Raw genomic sequence first — 19,159 nt, forward strand, 5'->3', positions numbered from 1 at the left:
AATAACAAAAAAATAAAGATTAGGCAAATGTCAAAGCAAAAACATAGCATCAGAGACTAGCAGAGAACTGAAGGAATCCAGCACATGAATTTGGAAGTCCCAAGAAGAAAATAAGGAGATAAGGTATAAAAACATTTGACGAAATTATAGCTTAAACTTTCCATGTTCTATCTAATCTCTGGTTTTAAATAAACAACTAGAGGTGTTGGAGAGATGTCTCAGAAGTAAAGAGCACTTTTTATATTTCCAGAGGACCAGAGTTCAAGTCCTAGCATCCATGTCAGGCAGCGTATAACTTCCTGAAACTACAGCTCCAAGGGACCTGATGCTTCCAGCTTCCACTCATGTGCATATACCCATGTACATACATATAATTGAAAAAACAAAACTTAAAAACAGTGGGAGATGATGGAAAGACAGTTCAGTTATCAAGAACATTGGTTGTTCTTCCAGAAGATCCAGATTCTTTCCTCAGTTCTCATATGGCTATCTTTCCATTGTTAGCCATCATAAAAGCATAATGCTTCCTAGCTGCTTCATTGGGATTCCATGTCAGAACAGTCAAAAACTCATCTTCATGAAAACAGACAACACATTCTGGTACATTTACAGGTAAAGAAGAAACCACATATACTGGCTGATATGACTATGAACTCATGTGACCATTAAAGAAATCACTGTGGCCCTATCACAAAATCTAGAAATACCATAAGTTTTATTTTTGTAACTCCTGGTTATATACTGAAAAGATATAAGCTGGCATACAGGCAGACTTTTACATACATGTTTATTACTACACTCTCAAAACCTCAAGCATGGAATTAATCTGATATCCATCAGAGAATAAATGAATAAGGAAAATATGGTAGATATATCCATTAGAATTTTATTCAGTTTTAAAGAATATTGAAATAATGACTATTTCTGAAAAGTGCATGAAATTGGGATCAACATAAGTCATATAAGTGATATAACGCAGATCAAGGTAGTCAAATATCACATTTTCTCTCATACGTAAAACCTACTTTAAAATGTATATTTGTATGTTCTAATGTGCAGAAGAAGAGAGGAAAAATGACTGGGCAATAGAATGTAAAAGTCATGGAAAGACAGATGGAATTTCTTTGCAGGAAGTTGAGAATCAGAATTAGAGCGATAGGAACATACTGGGGAACATAATAGTATAAAGATACACACACACACACACACACACACACACACACATATATGTCACACTGAAACTCAAAGTATTGCTAAGAAAAATAAAACAGGAAATAATTATGCAGTAAATTATTTTACATTTTAAACTTATTTTATAAATTTATGTAGAGAATGAGAGAATGTTATAACTTGATTAATTGTGATATTTAATGATTTAATCAGGGTAGTCAACAGTTTTACCTGAAACATTGTACTGGTTGCTTTTGTGTCAACTTGACACAAGTTAGAGTAATCAGAGAGGAAGGAGCCTCAGTTGAGAAAAATGCATCCATGAGATCTAGCTCTAAGGCATTTTCTCAATTAGTGACTAATAGGGGTGAGACAGCCCATGGTGGGTGGTGTCATTCCTGGGTTGGTTAGTGGTCCTGAGTTCTATAAGGAAGCAGGCTGAACAAGCCATGGGAAGCACGCCAGTAAAGAGTACCACTCTATTGTTTGCTTTCAGTCATGTTTTGTCACAACAATAGAAACCCTGTCTAAGACAAACAATTTAAAAAAATATCTTGGTTAAGGAGCCAATGACAATATTTATAGGGTACAGAGTTATATCCAGTATCCAGTGGGGTGTGTGTGTGTGTGTGTGTGTGTGTGTGTGTGTACTGTTCAAAACAGAGAAATACACCTTTTTTCTTGTATGTCTTATATGTTAAATAATAATTTGCTTTATACAGTAAATTTGTTTTCATAGGACCGAAACTTGGTGTCCTTTTTTGAAATATATTTACCAGATGCTATGTAGTGTCATTCAAAGTTGTGGTCATAATTGCTACCATCCCCCCAAATCTGCATATACAAATACCTCACAAATTACAATAGGTCACGAATCATTACTTGTTAAATCATCAATTAAAACTTTAGTCATTCAAAATTCTGGGCATTATAAATCTTTTCAAATTAGCAGTATAGCTGGGTAACTTTCTGTGAAAAATCAGTGAGAATATATTTTCAGCATTGAAGGTTATGTGGTCTCTGTCATTACTCTTAAAGTCTATCAATGTATAGGGAGAGTAGGCAGAGATGAATCACTAACTCTGGCTCTGTGGATAGAGTACAACCATTTCTTTTCATATGCAACACATTAAATAAACTTTGCCTTTTAGTAAAAATAAGCTAAATATGATTTGTGGCAACTCTACCTAATAGTTCTAAAGTACATTTGCTAACATGCGAAAACACTGTGGACACTTATGTCTCTCTTAATGAGAAATAAAATTTCCATATTTTAATTACTGTGTGTTTGTAATATTTAATCCTATGTCTACTAATTATTTAGAGGATAAAGATGTTTAAAAGGTAAAATTAAAAATTTACAACAATTATTTTGGGGATGGACATAATGTGAACAAGCATGTGTTTAAGAGCACACACACACACACATCACACACACACACACATATATACACAAAATTGCAATAAAATTGCACTCATTTAAAAAAATTTGATTTTTTAAAAAATTTTTATTAGATATTCTTCTTTACGTACATTTCAAACGTTATTTCCCTTCCCGGTTTCCTGTCCATAAGCCGCCGTTCCCTCCCCTCCCCCTTCCTCATATGGGTATTCCCCCTATGTGTCCCCTTTTTACCCGCCCCCCATATTTCCCTGCACTGGGGGTCCAACCTTTGTAGGACCAACGGCTTCCCCTTTCCCTGGTGCCCTAACAAGGCTATCTTCTGCTACCTATGCAGTTACTTCTTCTTTAATTGGGATTTAGAGAAGGAATTAATTTTTCTGGGTGTTCAGATGGGGAGACGTTGAAAAGTAATTGCCAGTAGCAGGTGATTCTATTAAAACAAACACCATGTCTATTGAGGTAAGCTTGAAGCCAATAACACAGCAGTCCACAGAAGAGAAACACAACTTGATAGACGTGCTCTGTACTGGGAGACTGAATCACTGGTGTGAGAATGAGGAAGAGCGATGAAGCTATAGATCCAAATACAAACGGCAGCCGCACCTGAGAAAGCAAAGTAAGGTTTTCTGATATCAAGGTAAGTTCTTACTACAAAAGGGGCATCATGTATATTACAGAACCAAAAGGAAGTAAGTGCATATTACATATCTTCAAGAGGTTTAAAGTAGGTAGTCATGGTATTAGCTTATAAAAATAGATTGCAGATTAAGTATTATTTGAAAAAAAAATCAATGTAAAGTATATTACACTACTTCTGTAGTGTCCAGGAGTTTTTACTTTCTTCATCACCTTAAGTATTTATCCACTAAAGCCAGAAATTTATTTTTAAACATTATCAAGAATGGTTCCTTAGTAAGACACAATTGCCATACATAAAATAATGGCATTATAGACCTTTTAATAATTATCATTAACTGAATTATAAATACTAACTCTATATTTACACAATCAACATTTTCCCTGTCCCCCCCCCTTGCTCCTTCCTTCCTTCCCTCTCTTCCTTTATCTATTACTTTGCTTCTTTTATTAATTTTTTGTTAGCATAGTATAGTGGTATATTTGTAGGTATATTGATATCTACTTTTGGAATTTTCATATACATTCATAATTCTATTTTGTTCTTATTCTATTCCCCACATTCCCTTTTTCCTTTTTGTTTATCCATTCCCTTCTTGAAAATTGTTCCACTTAAACTTTCTAATATATGTTTGATTATCTCTTGTTTTCATAAATCTTTCTTTTGGGCATTATTATCTGTTCTGACCTCATTTCCATATTTATGTTCTATATATGAATATGTGTAACCAAATATTGAAAAAATAAATGTGTTTTCAAACTTTAAGTCTAGTTATATATAATATTACTTTTACTGATTTAAATATGTTCAATTAGACTTTCATTCCTATAATTAAACCACAATTTCTTGTAGTATCTTATCCTCTTGATATACTCTCAAATTTAGACTAGAAATAATATATTACAAATTGTTGTATGTATATTCACTAACAAAATTGTTTAATATCTTTTCTAATTTTTGTTGGCTTCTTGTTATTGTGGATTATTATTGTAGGATTATGGAAATGATGGCTTTGTAGAATTGTTTTTAGTATTTCTATTCCTTAGACTTTATGGAATTACTTGAGAAGCATTGGTGTCAACTCTTAAAGGTTGGTAGAAATCAACAGCTCCTTAAAGAGTTCTTTACAATACCACTAATACTACTTAGGAGTGAAGGCTGTAGGTAGGCACTAGCTCAACATCTCTTTGTTGAGTGAGTTGTGAAGGTGTCTTCAATAGGGCCATTCTGTCAGTCTGTAGGGAGCAGCAAATAGTCTAGGTCGTTTGGGGGTTTCCATGTAGCCCTTTTTACAAAAAACTTATTTTGATGTAACCTAATTCTGGTTCTTAAACTTCATTCCGTGTAAAGAGATATCCAGTTGGGCCTTTCTCTCCCTCATTATTTGTTGGTATAATTTATTTTAGGAAGTATACATTGAATTACTTTTCACTCAGATGATCCTTAGTTTTACCTGACGTCTCCATGATGATGATCTTTTTAAAGGGGTGGTTTTAGCAATACACCAATATTCTGGATGGTTGAAACACATTCATAATCATTTGATTTAAAGTTTTGATTTAAAATTTGATGGTAATATCCATCTGTAATTTCTCTTTTGCTTTGTAATCAAAGAAACACCTGTTAACAGTTTGTGTCATAGTGTCATTACTGGCAACAGAAGAGTCTCTAAGTGCGTAGTTTGATTCTCACAATGAGGTCCTTTCTGAATAGAAGTTTTTGATGGAAGAACTAGTGGACTATGAGCTTATTTAGGTATTTTTCTTCCCAAAATATTCTGAAAGTCAGTGTTGCTTCAACCCAAGTGTTATAATTTACCACTTTTTAGACAGAAGTTTCCAAAGTAGAGTCCATCCAATTTACTTTAGATCCCCAGCTGTTGTCTGTTTCAAAGTTAACTCAGAAACAACCTCATAAATGATTAACATTCTAATTGTCTTTTGATATACCAGGATGTCACAGAGGGTGTATTTGGTGTCCTCCCCCCACAGTTCTTGTTTTCTATTATATTTCCTACTAATATATGAAATGGCTACCCCTTAACATTAATGGATCAAAACATTCCTTCACCGAAATACTGGCATTTCATGATATAGGTATTGGATCTTGAATGTAATGGAGAGCTTGGCTATTTTGCCTTAAATTTTCTGTGTCAATGGCAAGTGCTGTTCTCTCTGTTTTTCATGGAGGTACCATCTCAATTTCTTGTTCAATTTGTTGTCCTATAACCAGGTTTCTAAGTCTAGTTCTTTATCTTTGTGGAAACAATTGTTCCTAAATGAATTCTAATATTTAGACATATTTAGCTTTTGTGTTTTTAGGGACTGTCTCTCAGTTTTATACATTATATCATTACACAGAAGATTTAGTTTTCTTCATTATGAGCATTTTCTGTATACCCATTTTATAATGTCTGATAACAAATAGGTTCTTAATACAAATGTGAGCATCATTTTATTTAACACACTTGTTTAGTTATTACACAGTCTTTTATTGACTTCATACTGTTAGAAAGCTAGTGTTTCCAGTGTAAGCATTCCTCAGATTGAAATACTCCACTTTCTGGTTTCTGCCTGGACATGGAACTGACCTGGTCCCACATCTCTCTGTACCCAAAGCCTGTAGGGAAAAGAGCTGAACTCTCAGAAGTGTGGACAATCCTGAGAGCTCAGGGGAGATCACTACTTCTGCTCACATTCCTGGCCCAAGAGGAGCCTGCCCAGAGCCCTCTGGACACAAGAACCTAGGAGCAGAAAGGAGAGGATCCTTCCAGTCTCTGCCTGTGCCCAGAGATAAAAGCCAGTTGCCAGGAGCACTGATACAACTGAGAACAGATGTAAACACTTCTGTTCCGAGGGACCAGCATAGAGCCCTCAGGATACACAAACCCAGGAGAAGTCTGGGACATGATACTTCTTATTGCTGACTGCACACAGAGCTGACCGGGTTCCACAGGTCTCTGGGACCCAGTTCCGGCTGGGAGAAAGCTGGTCTCCAGGAGTGCTGACACACAGGCTTGCAGGAAGTTCAAGCTACTGTCAGAGACAGCATGACCAGCTAACACAGAGACAACCAGATGGCAACAGGCAAGTAAGTACAGGAACTTGAGCAACATAAACCAATATTACATGGCCTCATCAGAGTCCAGTTTTCCCACCAAAGCAAATATTGGATATCCCAACACACCGAAAAGGCAAGATATGGATTTAAAAATCACATTTCATGATGATGATAAAGGACATTAAGAAGAACATAAATCCCTTAAAGAAATATAGGACAACACAGGTAAGCAAGCACTTAAAGAGCAAAAACAAAAATCATTTGAAGAATTATAGGAAAGCACAACCAAACAGATGAAGGAATTGAACGAAACGATCTATAATGTAAAAATGGAAATAGAAACAATGAAGAATTCACAAAGGGAGACAACCCTGGAGATAGAAAACCTAGGAAAGAGATCATGAGTTACAAAACAAGCAACACTACAAAATAGAAGAGATAGAAGAGATAATCCCAGGGGCAGAAGATACTATAGAAAACATTGACACAACCATCAAAGTAAATGTAAAATGCAAAAGGCTCCTGACTGAAAACATCCAGGAAATCCAGGGCAAAATGAGAAGATCAAACCTAAGGATAATAGGCATAGAAGAGAGTGAAAACTCACAATGTAAAGGGCCAATAAATATCTTCAACAAACTTATAGAACACTTCCTTAACCTAAAGAAAGAGATGCCCATAAACATACAAGAAGCCTAGAGAACTCCAAATAAATTGGACCATAAAAGAAATTCCTTCCATCACATAATAGTTAAAACACTAAATGCACAAAACAAAGAAAGAAACTAAAAGCAGGGAAAAAGTTGAAGTAATGTATAAAGGCAGACCTATCAGAATTACACTGGACTTCTCACCAGAGACTATGAATGCCAGAAGATCCTGGGAAGATGTCATACAGACCCTAAGAAAACACAAATGCTAGCCCAGGCTACTACATTCAGGAAAACTGACAATTAACATAGATGGAGAAACCAGGATATTCCATGACAATTTACACAATATCTTTCCAAAAACTCTAACACAAGGAGGGAAACTACACCCTTGAAAAAGCAAGAAAGTAATCTTGCAGCAAAACAAGAAGAGAGCCACACAAACATAATTCCACCTCTAATAACAAAAATGACATGAAACAACAATCTCTATTCCTTAATATCTCTTAACATCAAGGGACTCATTTCCCCAATAAAAAGACATAGGCTAACACACAGAATGCAGAAAGAGGACCCAGCATTTTGCTTCATACCTGAAATATACCTCAGTGACAAAGATAGACATAACCTCAGAGTAAAAGGCTGGAAAACAATTTTACAAGCAAATGATCCTCAGAAACAAGCTGGAGTAGCCATTTTAATATTGAATAAAGTAGACTTTCAACCAAAAAGTATCAAAAAACCTAAGAAAGGACACTTGATATTTGTCAAATGAACTCTCTTTTCTTTTTTTTTTTTGCTTTTCCCCCCATCTTTATTAAATTGGGTATTTCTTATTTACTTTTCAAATGTTATTCCCTTTCCCAGTTTCCAGGCCAACATCCCCCTAACCCCTCCCTCTCCCCTCCTATATGGGTGTTCCCCTCCCAAACATCCCCCCATTATCGCCCTTCCCCAAGAAACCTGTTCACTGGGGGGTCCAGCCTTGGCAGGACCAAGGGCTTCCCCTTCCACTGGTGCCCTTACTAGGCTATTCATTACTACCTATGCAGTTGTAGCCCAGGGTCAGTCCATGTATAGTCTTTGGGAAGTGGCTTAGTCCCTGGAAGCTCTGGTTGGTTGGCGTTGTTTATATGGGGTCTCAAGCCCCTTCAGCTCTTTCAGTCCTTTCTCTGATTCCTTCAACGGGGGTCCCGCATTGGTTTGCTGCTGGCATTCACCTATGTATTTGCCATATTCTGACTGTGTCTCTCAGTAGAGATCTACATCCGGTTCCTGTCAGCCTACACTTCTTTGCTTCATCCATCTTATCTAGTTTGGTGGTTGTATATGTATGGGCCACATGTGGAGCAGGCTCTGAATGGACGTTCCTTCAGCCTCTGCTATCAACTTTGTTTCCCTATTCCCTCCCAAGGGTATTCATGTTCCCCTTTTGAAGAAGGAGTGAAGCATTCACATTTTGGTCATCCTTCTTGAGTTTCATGTGTTCTGTGCATCTAGGGTAATTCAGCATTTGGGCTAATATTCACTTATCAATGAGTGCATATCATGTGTGTTTTTCTGTGCTTGGGTTACCTCACTCAGGACGATATTTTCCAGTTCCACCCATTTGCCTATGAATTTCATAAAGTCATTGTTTTTGATATCTGAGTAGTATTCCATTGTGTAGATCTACCACATATTCTGTATCCATTCCTCTGTTGAAGGGCATCTGTGTACTTTCCAGCTTCTGGCTATTATCAAGATGAACTCTTAATCCTGAATATCTAATGCTCCAAATGCAAGGGCACCTACATTCATAAAAGAAAACTTATTAAGCTCATATTGCAACTCACATAATAATAGTGGGAGATTTCAATATCCCACTCATGTCAATGGACATATATGGAAACAGAAACTAAGCAGAGACATAAAGAAATTAAGAGAGGTTATGAATCAAATGTATTTAAGAGATATCTATAGAACATTACATCCTAAAACAAAAGAATATACCTTCTTCTCAGCACTTAATGGTACTTTCTCCAAAATTGACCACATAATCAGTCACAAAACAGGCCTTAGCAGATACAGGACGTTTGAAACAATCCCATGCATTCTCTCACATCACCATGGATTGAGGCTGGTCTTCAATAAAAACAAAATGACAGAAAGCCCACATACAGATGGAAGTTGAACAACGCTCTACTCAATGATAACTTGGTCATGGAAGAAATAAAGAAATGAAATACTTTTAGAATTTAATGAAAATGACGGCACAACATACCCAAATTTATGGGACACATGAAAGCAGTGGTAAGAGGAAAACTCATAGCTCTGAGAGATTCAAAAAAGAAACTGAAGATAGCATACACTAGCAGCTTGACAGTACTAGTGCTCTAGAATAAAAAGAAGCAAATACACTCCAGTGGAGTAGAAGGCAGGAAATAATCAAACTCAGGGCTAAAATAATCCAAGTGGATACAAACGAGACATACAAAGAATCAGCAAAACTAGGAGCTGTTTCTTTGAGAATATCAGCAAGATAGATAAACCCTTAGCGAGATTAACCAGGGGGCACAGAATGTATCCAAATTAACTAAATCAGAAATGAAAAGAGACATAACAGAATTTGAGGAAATTAAAAAAAATCAGATCCTACTACAAAGACCCATTTCAACAAAACTGGAAAATCTGAATGAAATTAACAATTTTATAGACAGATACTTGGTACCAAAGTTAAATCAGGATCAGATAAATCATCGAAACAGTCCCAAAGTCCTAAATAAATAGAAGCAGTTATTAAAAGTCTCCCAACCAAAACAATCCCAGGAACAGATGGGTTTAGTGAAGAATTCTATCAGACCTTCAAAGAAGACCTAATACCAATACTGTCCAAACTATTCCACAAAATGGATACAGAAGAAACACTACCCAATTCCTTTTTGAATCCACAATTATGCTTATACCTAACCATACAAAAACCAAATAAAGAGAAACCAATTTTCCTTATGAATATGCAAAAGTACTCAATAAAATTCTCACAAACTGAATCCAAGAACACATCAAAACAATTATCTATCGTGATCATGTAGGCTTCATCCCAGTGATGCAGAGATGGTGCAATATACGGAAAACCATCCACATCATCTGCTATATAAACAAACTCTAAGGAAAAACACCACATGATCATCTCATTAGATGCTGAGAAAGCATTTGACAAAATGTAACACCCCTTCACGTTAAAAGTGTTTGAAAAATCATTAATTCAATGCCCATACCTAAACAGAGTGAAAGCATAATACAGCAAACTAATAGCAACATTAAACTAAATGGAGAGAAATTTGAAGCAATTCCACTAAAGTCAGGGACTAGACAAGGCTGGCCACTCTCTCCCTACTTATTCAATATAATACTTGAAGTTCTAGCCAGAGCAATCACACAACAAAAGGAGGTCAAATGGATACAAATTGGAAAGGAAGAGGTCAAAATATCACTATTTAAAGATGATATGATAGTATACTTATGTGACTCCAAAGTTCCACCAGAGAAGAAATGAGGCCTGAAAAGCAACTTCAGCAAAGTGGCTGGATATAAAGTTAATTCAAACAAGCCAGTAGTTTCCTTCTACTCAAAGGATAAACAGGCTGAAAAAGAAATTAGGGAAACAACACCCTTCACAATAGTCACAAATAATAAAAAATTACCTCAGTGTGACTCTAACCTAACAAGTGAAAGATCTGTATAAGAGCTTCAAGTCTCTGAAGAAATAAGTTGAGGATCGCAGAAGATGGAAAGATTTCCCATGTTCATGGATTAGCAGGATTAATATAGTAATAATGGCCATTTTGTCAAAAGCCATCTACAGATTCATTGCAATCCCCATCAAGATGCCAACTCAATTCTTCATAGAAGTAGAAAGAGCTATATGGAAATTCATTTGGAATAACAAAAACAAACAAAAACTGCATAGCACAATCTATCCTCAACAATAAAATAAATTCTGGGGGAATCACTCTCCATGACCTCAGGCAGTATTACAGAACAATAGTGATAAAAACTGCATGGTATTGGTACATAGACAGGCATGTCGATCAATGGAATAGAATTGAATACTCAGAAATGAACTCACAGACCTATGGTCACTTGATATTTGACAAAGCAACTAAAACCATCAAGTGAAAAAAAAAAGGTAGCATTTTCAACAAATGGTGCTGGTTCGATTGGAGGTCAGCATGTAGAAGAATGCAAATCAATCCATTCTCATCACCCTGTACAAAGCTTAAGTTCATATGGATCAAGGACCTCCACATCAAACCAGATACACTCAAACTAATAGAAGAAAAAGTGGAGAAGAGCTTCGTACACATGGGCACTTCAGAAAATTTCCTGAACAAAACACCAATGGCTTATGCTCTATGATCAAGAACTGACAAATGCGACCTCATAAAATTGCAAAGCTTCTGTAAGGCAAAGGAAACTGTCATTAGGAAAAAACAGCAACCAACAGATCTTTACCAATCCTATATCAAATAGAGGGCTAATAGCTAATATAGTCAAAGAACTGAAGAAGTTACGACTACAGAGAGTCAAAAAACCATATTTAAAAATGTGGTAAAGATCTAAACAGTGAATCCTCAATTGAGGAATATTGAATGACTGAGAAGTGCCTAAAGAAATGTTCAACATACTTAATCATCAGAGAAATTCAAATGTAATCAACAGTGAGACCCACCCACCACACCAGTCAGAATGGCTAAGATAAAAATTTAGGTGACAACAGATGCTGGCAAGGATGTGGAGAAAGAGGAACACTCCTCCATTGTTGGTGGGATTGCTACCACAGAGTGGGTACAACAACTCTGGAAATCAGTCTTGAGGTTCCTCTGAAAATACAACATCATACTACCTGAGGAACCAGCTATACCACTCCTGGTCATATACCCAAATGATGCTCCAACATGCAACAAAGGCACATGTTCCACTATGTTCATAGTAGTCTTATTTATAATAGCCAGAAGCTGGAAAGAACCCAGATGTCCTTCAACAGAGGAATGGATACAGAAAACATGGTACATTTATAGAATGGGGTACTACTCAGCTAGTAAAACAAAGACTTCATGAAATTCACAGGCAAATGAATGGAACTAGAAAATATCATCTTGATGAATGCGGTAACCCAGTCACAAAAACACACATGTGGTATGTACTTACTGATAAGTGGAAAATAGCCCAAAATCTCGAATTAACCAAGATAGAATCCATAAACCACATGAAGCTCAAGAAGAAAGATGACCACAGTGCTTCAGTCTTTCTTAAAATCGGGGAACAACAATATTCATAGGAAGAGATTTGAAGACAAATTTCGAGCAGAGACTGAAGGAATGCCCATTCCGAGCCTTCCCCTACTGAGTATCCAGTCTGTATACATACGGACACCAAACACAGACTGTATTCATGATGCCAGGAAGTGCACGCTTACAGAAGACCGATATAGCTGTCTCCTGAGAGGCTCTGCCAAAGCATGCCAAATACATAGGTGAATGCTGGCAGCCAACCATTGATCTGAGAATGGTGTCCCCATTGGTGGAGTTAGAGAAAGGATTGAAGGAACTGAATGGATTTGCAACCCCGTAAGAACAACAATACCAACCAACCAGAGTTCCCAGGACTAAACCATTACCCAAAGAGTACACATTGACAGACCCATGGCTCCAGCTGCATGTGTAGTAGAGGATGGCCTTGATTGGTACCAAAGGGAGAAGAAACCCTTGGTCTTGCCAATGTTGGAACCTCCAGTATAGGTGAATGTCAGGGCAGGGAGGCAGGTAGGGGTGAATAGTTGTGGAGGGGGAACACCCTCATAGAAGAATGGAGAGTAGGGATGGGATAGCGGGCTTGTGGATGGGAAACTGGGAAAGGGGATAACATTTGAAATGTAAACAACAAATCCAATAAAAAAGAAATACTCTTCATCATGTACTATGACCAATGCTCAGGAAAAATACAGAAAATTAATAAACAGGAATTTGTGGTGCCTTGTGCTGGTACCTAAAAAAATGACTTAATTAATTTGTTTTTTTTTCAGATTTTTTTTTTCGTTTTAAAATGATATCTATGGGACGGAGAGATGGCTCAGCCATTAATAGCACTGGCTGCTCTTCCAGAGTCCTGAGTTCAGTTCCCAGCAACCACATGGAGGCTCCCAACCATTCGTAATGGGACCTGATGCACTCTTCTGATGTGTCTGATAACAGCTATGGTGAACTCATATACATAAAATAATTAAATAAGTCTTTAAAATTGGCATCTAAGTTGATTTTGGTATTTAAAGTTTATAAGCCTGAATCACATTCACTAAATTGTGCTCAACAAAATATTTCTATATTGTCCTTGAATGACATATATAATCTTCTTTTTTTACTTTGATATAGTAAGACTAAATAAATTAAGATGAAAAATATGTTTATCCTAATAAGATGGATATTACCCCCCCCACACACACACACAAAAGTACAGAATTCCCAAGATACAGTCCACAGAACTCAAAATGTCAAGAAGCTGAATGGCCCAAGTGAGACTACCTCAATCCCACTTTGGAGGGAGAAGAAAGCAACCCCAACGAGGGAGCCAGTGACAGGGGAGGGAAAAGGGATGGAGTTGCGGTGGGAAACATGATCTGGTATTGGTTGGGGGAAAAGGACTGAAGCCCTGGGGGGCAGCAGAAAGAATAGAAACAGGCAACCTGGAGAGGAAAGAAGTTGGGAGGACTCTCTAGAATGTACTAGAGACTTGGGAGGTGAGAAACTCTCAGGACTAAAAGAGGGTGACCCTAGATGACATGCCCTCCAGTGGGGACAGGGCATCAATTGAATAATAGGGTTGCTATCCCACAGTCAAAGCTCTGACCCATAATTCTTGTCTCAGTGGATGCAGGGATGGAAATAGAGAGGAGCCTGAGGAAAAGAAGGTTCAGCAACAGGCCTAAAGTGGGATCCTGCTCATGGGGTGGCTCTAAGACCCGACAACATTACTGAGGCTATGGGGCATTCACAAAAAGAGACCTATCATCTGCCCTCAACAAGGAGTTCAGAGTCACATGCATATATGTGTTCCAAGCCAATGAACAGAAGTTACTGACCCTGCTGGTTGAATTAGGGAAAAAATGGAGGAAGCTGAGGAAGAAGGGCAACCCTGTAGGAGGACCAGCAGTCTTAATTAACCTGGACCCTTGTGAGATCCCTCAGACCCTGGATCCCCAACCTGACAGCATACGCCAGCTGAGATGAGGCCTCCAACATATATACAGCAGAGGACTCCGAGGTCTGGGTTCAGTCAAAGAAGATGCACCTAACTCTCAAGAGACAGGAGGCTCCAAAAAGTTTACAGGCCTGGTAGGGTGGGGACATCTATGTGGAGACTGGGGGGGGGTGGCGGGAAGGAGGTATGGAGTGTGAAACTGTCCAGGGGGTGGGCTGGAGGGGAATAAATTCTGGAGTTTAAAATAAATAAAAATATTTTAAAAAAGAAAAAATATGTCTATACCCATTTATATAAGCAACTTTGATTCATCAAATGTAATTGTCTCAGAACCTCACTTTTAATAAGCTCATCTTTTCTAGCTCTTTCTGAACTCTGGCTACATAGTTCAACCCAACCATTTTGTCTCAAATACCACTTTAAACTGACTGATTTAATATGGCTTTGATAGGCTTCTCATTGAATTTCTTTGCCTGGCTCCAAACTAATTTGGTCAAATTAGTCCTATCTCCTGTCTCCTTATTCTCTGACTTTACCCATTTATTGAATTGTGTACAAGAATGTCTGAAATATAGCAGGTATATACAACATATCTAAGATATCATTTGCCCTTGTTAATATAGGATACACTTGAAGAAGAAATGATTACAAAAAAGAAAAATGTGGAATCTGGTATTGATTGACATTTTTCAGAATATGTTCAGTGATCCACTATTTGTAAGAATTCCAAGATGACTGATATTAGTACACATTTCAGTGGGCCAATAGAGACCGAATGAATCAGAACCCTAGGCGAAAAATCTGTGAATATGGGTTTTATTATCAATACTCAAGTGTTTACATATTATGCTTACTGTAATAATATTTGGAGTCTTATATTTTAATATTATCTCAGCAACCATGAGCTGACTCTGAGATGATAATTATATTCTAAATAAAAGCTCAAATCTTGATTACGTTTATGGGAATACTGAGAAGGAAAACAAAGATGATGGAACATCCTCAGATTTATGTTTAATTAATGTGTGACTTACACATTAAAACAAGACATAAATGTAACTCATTTGATTAGTCTTAAAAACCTTGATTTAAAGTATCAATTAAGGAAATAAGCAAGAAGAGGAAACTACTTCTACTATGTTATTAAGGTATTATTATTATGATGTGAGTTCATTTGATCATGGAGGCTACTGTTTTCTCCTTTGTTTTTGTTTTTGTTTTTTTGTTTCTTTGTTTTTTTGTTTTGTTTTGTTTTTTGTTTTCAAGATGATAAGGATGACATCTGTCTTCCCTGAAGTATATCAGTTTTCACATTTCTCACAATAAAAAGGAATCCTCAAACATCCCATATCTCAAAATCTGGAAAGGAAGACATAGGGCAGTTGCTTGGTTTGCACCTGATTAGAACAATATCATAGAACTTGAATAAGGTGACATTCGACACTGGTATTTACATATTGACTTACCTTATAAGGTCTTGGTAGGTCAGGGTTCTGGTACCTTAGCTTAAGCAACCCAATCATATTCAGCAAATTTAAGCACCATGTTCCTAGACCAACATATTTTATTAAATAGATCATATTTGAAGATATTATTCCAACAGAAGATAAAATAACAGCCTGTAAGTCAGCTACTACTGGAGAGTGAAGGTCATTAAGCATTGAGTAGATGAAAGGAAATTGTCCCTCTTGACTTGTGGCGTAGAAGATTCTTGATGCTGAAACTATTCCACAAGAAACGGAGCCAAATAGGAAAGCTGAGATCAACAAAGAAATTATCCATTGCATCGAAGGAAAGACTCTGTTCATCCATGTTACAGCAACAGAATCTACAAAAGTTGAATGAGAATTCAGAATGTCAAAGTTACTTTTGGTTTGAAAGAAAATAGAAGAGCATTTTTTTTCTGCAACCATATATTTTGTAATGTGACTTGGCAAATTCATTCTAGGAGGAGTCTTTTAATGCTTGAATATGTTGTGTCTTGTGATTGTTTTTGTCCAGTAGAGCACATTAGATACAGATATTTGTGAACTGCAAGACAACTTAGTGGCAGAAAAATGCATTCTTGCTCTCCTGATTGTTATGTTACCTATCTTATATATTAGCAAAGCCCACTTGTTTGTCAGTGATAATTCAGAAAAAAAGATATCCTATCTGTGGAGTTCTAGCATTTTATGATTCATGATAGAGTTATCCTACTACAAATGGTCTAAAACAGCCACTATACTTTTTAATGAGTTGTAAAATTGTGCAATGTCATGCCTCCCTCAGATAACTACTCCCTTTAAAGTCCCTGTGTTGCAGATATACTTGTAAATACTCCAATCCAATGTCTTTTTTCAGTAGACATTCCCTGCTAAATCTTCCTTATGCATCTATGTCATTTTATAGCCACCTATATAAGAATGAAACTATCCTAAAGAAAAATAGGTTCCCTTTGATTAGCATACTATTTAAAGTCAATTACCCTCCCGAGGAATTGAAATTTACCCAATAATTTTATGGAAGGAAAAACTGAAGCTCTGGTTCCAACCAGAATAGGCATTTACTTCTCAGGAAAGGATCTTATAGTTTTCTGACAACTTATCAGGTTAAACAAAGCCTAGACAATGATCAATGAGGGATGAGGGGTCTCCACTCTTAGTGGGATTGTGATGACTATTTCATGAGCAAATCATGAAAATTGCTGTTCATATTTACTTTATTTACTGCTCATATTAACAACATACTACACCATATCATTGTGCTACAATGTGGAGAATGAGTTTGAGAACTGGGTGTGACACACTTGTCTGTACAGTTACAGATGGATGTAAATGACAGCCTTCCCTAACTTCTTGCCACTAGTATCAGCATCTAAGAAACTGAGAAGCTATTTATTTGGACAGCTGAATTTATTGTAAAGATGTAAGTGTATTATGGAAGATGAAGAATCTTTGTATAGTATCTATTCTTTGTGTTCTTGCTTTGCTCATATGTCTTCTCTTCTTTTTTTTATTCATGTCCTCTTCTTTTTATTTTAGCTTTGGTTGCTACATGTACTACTTGTTCTATAATTTAATTGTTAAAAGGTGATTGTTTATTTTTAATAGATGATTTGTGTAATTGTGTTTCTCTCAGATTCCTTGAAATGTCCAAAAGAAATAAACATTTTCATATCACTGTAGGTATACCAAACATATATACAGCTCATAAACTTCACTCGTGTTGGACACAGTTCAATGGTTCCATATGAACATGCTGAATGCTTGTGGGAAAACTTCAAGAAAATAAGCGTCCTGCGACCTCAGTTTTTTTTTTTTCAAAACACAGAATTGTTCTTGGAATTTTTTTAACTTATGTGATTCGTAATTCCCAGAGTATAAATTGCCTGATGTTTTGAACAAAGGTTGTTATTAGATGAGAATTTAGATCCACATCAATTTTAGGACCAATTGTCTCAGGTTCATGCTGCCTACCAGAGCATTAAAATCATCAATGTTTTTGCCCCTGAGCACAGAGAAGCATTTATTTCCTATTTAAATTTACTTCATCATACCTGAAGAGATGATTTCCTCAGATGTCAAAACTGCCAAGAATGATACATTAGTCAGTAAGTATAACACAGTCACAACAGATAGACCATAAATTATTGATTTTGGAATTGTTTCAGCTGGCCTTTTTATTTCTCCTACGAAAAAGAAATTAACACATTAGAAAAGGATGCACTAAGCATGTGAAGTTTTCAAAGTCCCATGTCATGGAGATAGTGATATTAGGTCTTTGATAAAGTAATTATTTTTGTCACTAGGGATTTTCTATTGTCTTTTTTTTATTGAGACAGAAGCATTGATGGCTTAGATATCCAACCCATGTACTCATATATTCAATGAGTCTAAAAAATGTAAAATAGTACGTGGTTATCTTCAATGCTTCCTCAACACAAGTGTCTAGACATATGCACTGGGTTTCAGATACATATTGTAGGACAAAATGTCTGAGAAGACCATCTGAAAGACACTGTTTTGTTCATTCAAAATAACCAATCTTATCTAAGACTCTAACTCTATAATTTTCCTATAATAAATTTGTAAATAACATTATGTAGTGTGGTCTCTGATACTCACTGTCATTTAGGCAGTGTTCTTGAAGCTCTGAAGAAGGCTTTACTGAGAAATTGCCAATAACAAAAGGTTTTTGGATATGCAATGCCAAATGTTAATTCAAAATCAAACACATAACAAACAGGAGGTGTTTATCATTAGTGGTCAAGTGTGTTGGATAATGCACCTTTACAACAGCCATGTATGAAGGCATAACACAAGCATATTGTACAGTACTGCAGAGTATCATCAACAAATGCTACACTTAATATCTCAGCTCACCCTTTCTAGTTTTTTGCAAGTTCTGGCTGTGCAAGTTTGTACTCCCACCAGCAACAGATGAGTGTTCCCCTTGCTGCCCATCCTCACCAGCATGAGCTGCACTTGAGTCATAGCCATTCAGACAAGTGTAAGATTGAATCTCAAAGTAACTTTGGTTTGCGTTTCACTAAGGACTAAAGATGTTAAACACATCTTTCAGTTTTCTCAGCCAAATGAGTTTCTTCTATTGAGAATTATGTGTTTACATCTGTATTATACTTTTTGTTGCATTATTTGATTTTTTAAATATCATGTTTCTTCAGTTCTTCATATATTTTGGATATTATCCTTCAATTGGATGTAAAGTTAGAGAAAAATCTTTTCCCATTGTGTAGTTACCAGTTTCTCTAAATGATGGTGTCCTTCACCTTACAGAAGCTTTTTAGCTTTATGAGGTCTCATTTATTAATTGTTGCTCTTAGGGCCTGAGCTAATGGTGTTCTATTCAGAAATGCATCTTTTTGGCAAGATAGGACACTACATCCTATCACAAGGGCTCTTGCTTCACTATGTTTATTTCTTCTCTAGTCATATTAGTCCCAAAATGGGAAGATCTGGTATTTCCTTCAATAGAAGAATGAATAACAATAATGTGGTG

The 19,159-nt window shown here is 36.5% G+C and overlaps 1 protein-coding gene across 2 annotated transcripts in view; it reads right to left on the reverse strand.

The window, feature by feature from the left end:
* Positions 1-2,658: 2,658 nt before the first annotated feature.
* Slc7a12 (solute carrier family 7 (cationic amino acid transporter, y+ system), member 12) overlaps positions 2,659-19,159 on the reverse strand; it is a 67,164-nt gene continuing 50,663 nt past the window's right edge. Inside the window, exons 2-4 of one of the 2 annotated variants that reach the window (NM_001011948.1) lie at positions 17,697-17,828; positions 15,625-15,986; positions 2,659-3,178 (exon numbers count right to left, since the gene is read on the reverse strand). In NM_001011948.1, coding sequence (NP_001011948.1) covers positions 2,921-3,178; positions 15,625-15,986; positions 17,697-17,828 — 752 coding nt within the window. In that variant the 3' untranslated portion in view covers positions 2,659-2,920. The remainder of the gene's footprint in view (positions 3,179-15,624; positions 15,987-17,696; positions 17,829-19,159) is intronic. The other variant, XM_063281531.1, reaches the window with a different exon arrangement.

This window comes from Rattus norvegicus, chromosome 2 (genome assembly GCF_036323735.1).
Source record: "Rattus norvegicus strain BN/NHsdMcwi chromosome 2, GRCr8, whole genome shotgun sequence".
In the NCBI taxonomy this organism is placed as follows: Eukaryota; Metazoa; Chordata; class Mammalia; order Rodentia; family Muridae; genus Rattus; species Rattus norvegicus.